The 6,179-nt window shown below is 30.7% G+C and overlaps 1 protein-coding gene across 1 annotated transcript; it reads left to right on the forward strand.

Annotated features, from left to right (window-relative positions):
• Positions 1 to 3,933: 3,933 nt before the first annotated feature.
• PGO_122580 (ER lumen protein retaining receptor 1) lies at positions 3,934 to 5,519 on the forward strand (the record flags this gene model as incomplete). Its single annotated transcript, XM_028689049.1, has 5 exons — positions 3,934 to 4,464; positions 4,617 to 4,688; positions 4,882 to 4,935; positions 5,066 to 5,125; positions 5,382 to 5,519. The coding sequence occupies 5 exons, from the start codon at positions 3,934 to 3,936 to the stop codon at positions 5,517 to 5,519; spliced, it is 855 nt and encodes a 284-aa protein (XP_028544850.1).
• Between the last annotated feature and the right edge of the window lie 660 nt (positions 5,520 to 6,179).

Genomic DNA, 6,179 nt, shown 5'->3' on the forward strand with positions numbered 1-6,179 from the left:
AAGATATTTAGAAATGAAGAAATAAAAAAATGAAGAAAAGAAGAAAAGAAGCAAAGAAGATATGAAGCAAAGAAGATATGAAGCAAAGAAGATATGAAGCAAAGAAGATATGAAGCAAAGAAGATATGAAGCAAAAAAGATATGAAGAAACAATTTCGTGTGTACTTTAAGTGAAACATAAATTCGAACGGCTTGACCAATCGACTTTTTTATCATTCTCTTTCCAATACAAAATGAGCATTCAAGCGGAGAACTTTTTCTGAACATAATAACGATGGGTAATGCCCTTGTGTAGTAAAACTGATGGTACATATTTTTTTTTTTTTTTTTTTTCCTTTTTTCTTTTTTCCCTCATTTATACAAATGGACACATTGGTGAATAACAATCTGGATAGAGTTCGCGAGTGGAGCTAAAAGAGGCCAAAAAGAAAAAGGAATACACTCACAGTTATCCTCCCATGAAACTTTTTGTAACTTGTAACTTCTTGCCTTACCCAGATTACCATTGCTACATGACAAGCAAGAACAACTGATCGAATATAAGCAATCGGAGGAAGGGTGGAAAAGAAGATTACTCCCTCCTAGCACGTCAGAATGTGTATGCATTAGTTATTGTAAGGTCCGCACCATCATAATTTTGGGATGTTTCCAATTTGGGTGAAGACCTAATTTGGATAAAATTTCTCCTTCCTTTTTTCGTTGACCTTTCACCCCTAATACATGCACACCAAATACGTACGTACACCAACACATTGTCAGACAGACAAACAGACAGAAAGCCATTCAGAGAAACCTATTGGAAACATTTAATGGCTCACGAAATTATAATTTCCATAAGAATATATTTACAAGTAGGACTACCTATTATTTATCTTTCGAATTGTTTCCCCTTTTTTTTAGGAAATACTACTGGTGTTGTATATGCTACTACATTTGGCTAGCTGTGCACGGGATAAAAAAAAAAAAAAAAAAAATTGGACATGTTTTGGCTAGTCACACTTCTTCACCCAATCATGTACATACAAATTCTGAATAAAAATGATCAAACTCTTTTATATAGTTATAAATGCACACCGGTCATATTCACATTTGGGGAATCCCTATTTTGTGAGAAAAGGGAAAGAAAGGAGTACGAAAGGTGGACGAATGGAGGACTAATGGAAGACGAATGGAAGACGAATGAAGTACGAAAGGTGGACGAATGGAGGACTAATGGAAGACGAATGGAGGACTAATGGAAGACGAATGGAAGACGAATGAAGTACGAAAGGTGGACGAAATTGTTATCTGTTTTATCATATATCATTACATCGGTGTGTTCCTATTTGTTATATTTAGAAAGTCTTATTTTAAAAAAATGCTCAATCTGCTAAATTTCTTTTAAAAACAAAACTGTATTAGTAAACAACACACGATGTGAATGGTCTTTTTTTTTTTTTTTTTTTTTTTTTTTTTACACACAGGCAATGTGATCTCTTCTGCTTGAACTACTTATCAAGTGAGAGAGGGAAAAAGAGAAAAAAAAAAAAAAAAAAAATGGTACACCACAATACAACGGATTTATGATAAATGATAATTTAAAATATTTATTCAAAATGGATGATCATCTAAACGTGTTAATAAAAAGGTGTCCAACTGTGGGTATATATAATTACGAATGATAATATGTTTCACAACCGATAGAACATGTACATCCTGTTGTTAAAAAAGGTAAAAAGAAAAAAAAAAAAAAAAAAAAAAAAAACGCTGCACCAGATTAGTGACTTATGGAGGGTAGAATTTTCCACAGTGTAATATTAAACATAAAAATTAAAATATCCTCTCATTCCATCCGAGAAATTAGTTAAACTATATACATATATCTGTAATATATGTAATATACATAATGGGTATCCTAAAAGGTATGTTAAAACGAGTACAACACATTTTTATTTCATTCTGTAATTTTTGTAATAAGGATTATACCAGCAACACCCGGTCTTCTTCTACCTATTACACAAAAAATACACTTTGTGAATTACTTTGCGTATCATTTTATATTTTATCTTTGTAAAGGTGTTTACAAGCAATGTCAACTAGGTAAAGGAACAAAAAATACATGGCTCAACAGTGTTACCCAAAATTCAGTTTGAATTCTCAACCAGTTTCTTAGTCCTCACCCTTTCAACCATATTAAATTCATTTTTTACTCTTTTTTTTCACTTTTTTTCACTTTTTTTTTACATTTTTCCCCTTTGCTATACTTGAAATCACCCTTTTAAGCAATTTTCATTATGCGGTGGGAATAAATTCAAAATTTTCTTCTTTTTTATAATTTGACCATGTTATGGTAACGCTAAAGCTGGAAAAATGAATTTACTTCAGGTAATAAAACAATGTACATACATAGGTACATAACACATACGTGCATAATACATAGGTACATAACACATACGTACATAATACATAGGTACATAATAGATATGTACAATAATACACACGGACATACACTTTTTAATCCCAAGATTTCACGAGGTGATAAAAAAAATCATCCATATGTATTGCATCGGGTATATATTTACAAGCATTCGCATTCTCGCTAAGCTAAAAAGTGGAGAGCAGGGGAAATGTTTTTTATTCCCTGATCTAAAAAAAAAAAAAAAAAAAAAAAAAAAAAGAGGAAAAAAAGAAAAAAAAAAAAAAAAAAAAAAAAAAAAAAAAAAATTAAAAAAATTAAAAAGAATTTTAAAATAAAACGTAAGAGAAACACTTCTAAACGAAAGTGACATAAAGCTATAAAAAGAAATATAAAATAATGCAAAGCAATATAAAGCAATGAAAAGCAATATAAAGCAATGAAAAGCGATACAAGGCAATGCAAAGCGATACAAGGCAATGCAAAGCGATACAAGGCAATGCAAAGCGATACAACAAGGTAACGCAAAGCGACAGAAAACTACACAATCACAATTTCATATTTTCACAAAATTGAAGGTTAAGGTGAACGCAAAATACAATTGCATCACTCAACACTCACACAACAGTTTTACAAATTGTCAAGGACGGGACAAAAGGCAGTAGGCAAAAGCTGGCACATAATTATGTATATGCACTTTACGCATAATTCACTCCACTATGCACACATGCACACCTAAGCAATCTCTTTGAAGAAACAATTTGAAGATCGGTAAAGCTAATGAAATGAACGTGAAAAAGAAAATAACAGATATTTATTAACAAAAAATTCATCCATTTTTTTTGCAGAAACGATAAAAAGTGTAGAAGAAAGGGAGAGGGGAGCGAAATATAACATATAATACCTTAGAAAGTTCAAGGTTTTTTTCCTTTTTCTTTTTTTTTTTTTTTGCTATTTTAAATAAGGAGAATATAAATACCAAATTTAAAGAGGAAGGGGAAAAAAACAATAACTTGTCAAATTCATAACCACAGGGAGGCGGAGAAGAAGGAATAACCAGAATAAATACACATAGGGAATACTTGGAAAAGGATGTATCATATCAATTTTCATATACCTGTACATATGCATACATATATATATACACATATTTCGTCACAACAGATTACTGAACCTTCACGTAGCAAAATTTTTTGAACGACAGAGAATAAGGGAAGTATAAAAATTCCAGTTTCACATTTCCAAAAAAAAAAAAAAAAAAAAAAAAACAGTTCATATATTTTCACAATTGGGAAAAGACTGTGCACGAAATATATATACTAATACGCACACGTGTACACAGTCTAATGTGCATGTATATGTGTGAATGTTGGTATATGCACAAGTAGAAAGTGAGGTTCCATACAGGAAGCCGAAGTGATACTCATAAACGGCCGCGAGCACACACAAAGATACTTATATATATATATATATATATATATATATTCATATATACGTACGAATTTGCCTCCACCTCCCTTTCCCCTGAAACAAACAAAATGAAAGGAGTTAATGATTTTATGAGAAAAGTAAACGATGTGGAAAAAATGAAAAGATATTTGTCAGATCACAGCGCGTCCATAAAAATATACTGCTTTTTCGCTGTAGTAATATTTATATTTTATCATTTGTTTTCTGATGGAGATTTTTCCTTTCTGCTGACTCTGTCTTCTGTGATTAGTATGTTCTCCTTCCTAATGGTATTTTTAAAAATAGAAATGAATAAATCATGTGCAGGTGTATCTTTAAAAATGATGGAATGTTATGTTGTTCTTAACACTGCCAGACTACTGTCCATTGTGCCATTCGAAGGATACCTACCTTATGACAAAAGTGGTGATTGGTTATATCAGTTGGTTGAAGCTATTTCTTTATTTATCAATTGTTGTATTGTGTACTTGTGCAGGTACAAATACAAAAATACCTACGATAGCTCGAACGATATTTTTAATAACCTGTTTTTAATTATCCCTGCCTTTGTAATTTCCATCTTTGTGCACCCCTCGTTGAACTCCTTTCTCCCGGCTGATGTAAGGACTGCACAACAAGAAAATGAAAAAAAAAAAAAAGGAAAAAGAAAAAAGATTAACACATAATGATCTATTTTCACCTTTTTTCAGTTAAAATGAAAAAAAAAAAAAAAAAAAAAAAAAAAACGAATACCCCTTTTCAAATTTCTCAGGTTGCCTGGTCATTTGCGTTATACTTAGAATCAGTGTGTGTGTTACCACAGCTGTCCATGTTTCAGAAGGAGGTAAGTGAATAAGAAACAAAGAAGAAAAGGAAAAAAAAAAAAAAAAAAAAAAAAAAAAAAAAACGATACTGTTCATTCTACGTCGTGTGTAATTTTCTCCACTTCTTTTCCCCGCTCATGTGTGTATGATTTTTTTCTTCTTCAAATTTTACTATGGTGATTATATCTTCTAATTTATTCTCCCCCACTTCAGGGCAAAGTTGCAGCATTTACCACTCATTTCCTCGCGTCACAGGCGTTTTCGAAGGTAAAAACGGAACAATAGATTACTTGTAGTGATGTTTTTTTTTTTTTTTTTTTTTTTTTTTTTCTCGTGCTGCGCGTACCTTTTTACGAAACATACGTATGATCATATTTTCCACTTGTTTACTCTTCAGGTTTTGTCTTTTCTCTTTTGGATAGTGTCATATAGGGAGTTGAACTCTTCGGATAATATTGTAAGGAGAACATACAATATTTATTTGTTTATGCCAGTTGGAATCATGTATCGTATATCGTGTGTTGCTTGTTTTTTTTTTTTTTTTTTTTTTTGGGGAGGGGGGATATACATGTGTATATTTACCTGCACAGTTCATAATTTTCTTACATTTTTGTCTGAATATGCATACATATATATATATATATATATATGTACATGTATTGTGTGCAATATTTTGCTTATTTTTATTTTCCCCCATATCACTCGTTTGACAGATTAAATCATATGTGGGAGTTTGGGTTGTAATAATGCAAATTGTTCAGTTGTTACTCATGGGTGACTTCATATATCATTACATTCGATGTCTGAGCAAAGGAGTTTCTTTCGATAATTTATTGAATGAAAATGTTTAAGGATTTTTTATCATTGAAGGAGGAAATGTTTTTTTTTTTTTTTTTTTTTTTTTTTTTTTTAAAATAAAAAATTTCAGCTTGTTATTCATATTAGCTGTGGGGAAAGAATGAGCAAAAAATAACAAAGCCATAGATCAAAAGTAACATCAATAAAAAATATCGAGAAGAATATCAAAAATGGATTTATCAGAACTATAATATTCATATGTTTTTTTCTTATATGTTCAAGTGCATAAAAACACATAAATAATAATTGGTGTACGTTGAAGACACATTTTGAGGATATATGTATTACTTGATTTTACATAAATATAGAAAACTAGGCATTTATTCGAAACTTTATATTTTTGAAAAAGTATGAACAAGAACAGGGATAATGTACTTTTTGCATGTGTGTGTATTTCTCCATGTTTTGTTATTCGTATGTGCCTGAGGTGGTTTATTATAGCATTAACCTTAACTCAAGCCATAAATCATTAGTTACTCCTGATTCAAGTCTTCTCCAGCTGCTTCTCAAGCTACTGCTACTCCCTTTTTTTTTTTTTTTTTTTTTTTTACCCTTTTAAATTTACCTCCTTTTTACTTTTTTTTTGCACACATATGATATGTGTTTTGTGTAATTTTATCGTGCAATGAGAGTATATAACCAAAAGTTATATT

The sequence above is a fragment of the Plasmodium gonderi genome (genome assembly GCF_002157705.1).
Source record: "Plasmodium gonderi DNA, contig: Chr12, whole genome shotgun sequence".
In the NCBI taxonomy this organism is placed as follows: Eukaryota; Apicomplexa; class Aconoidasida; order Haemosporida; family Plasmodiidae; genus Plasmodium; species Plasmodium gonderi.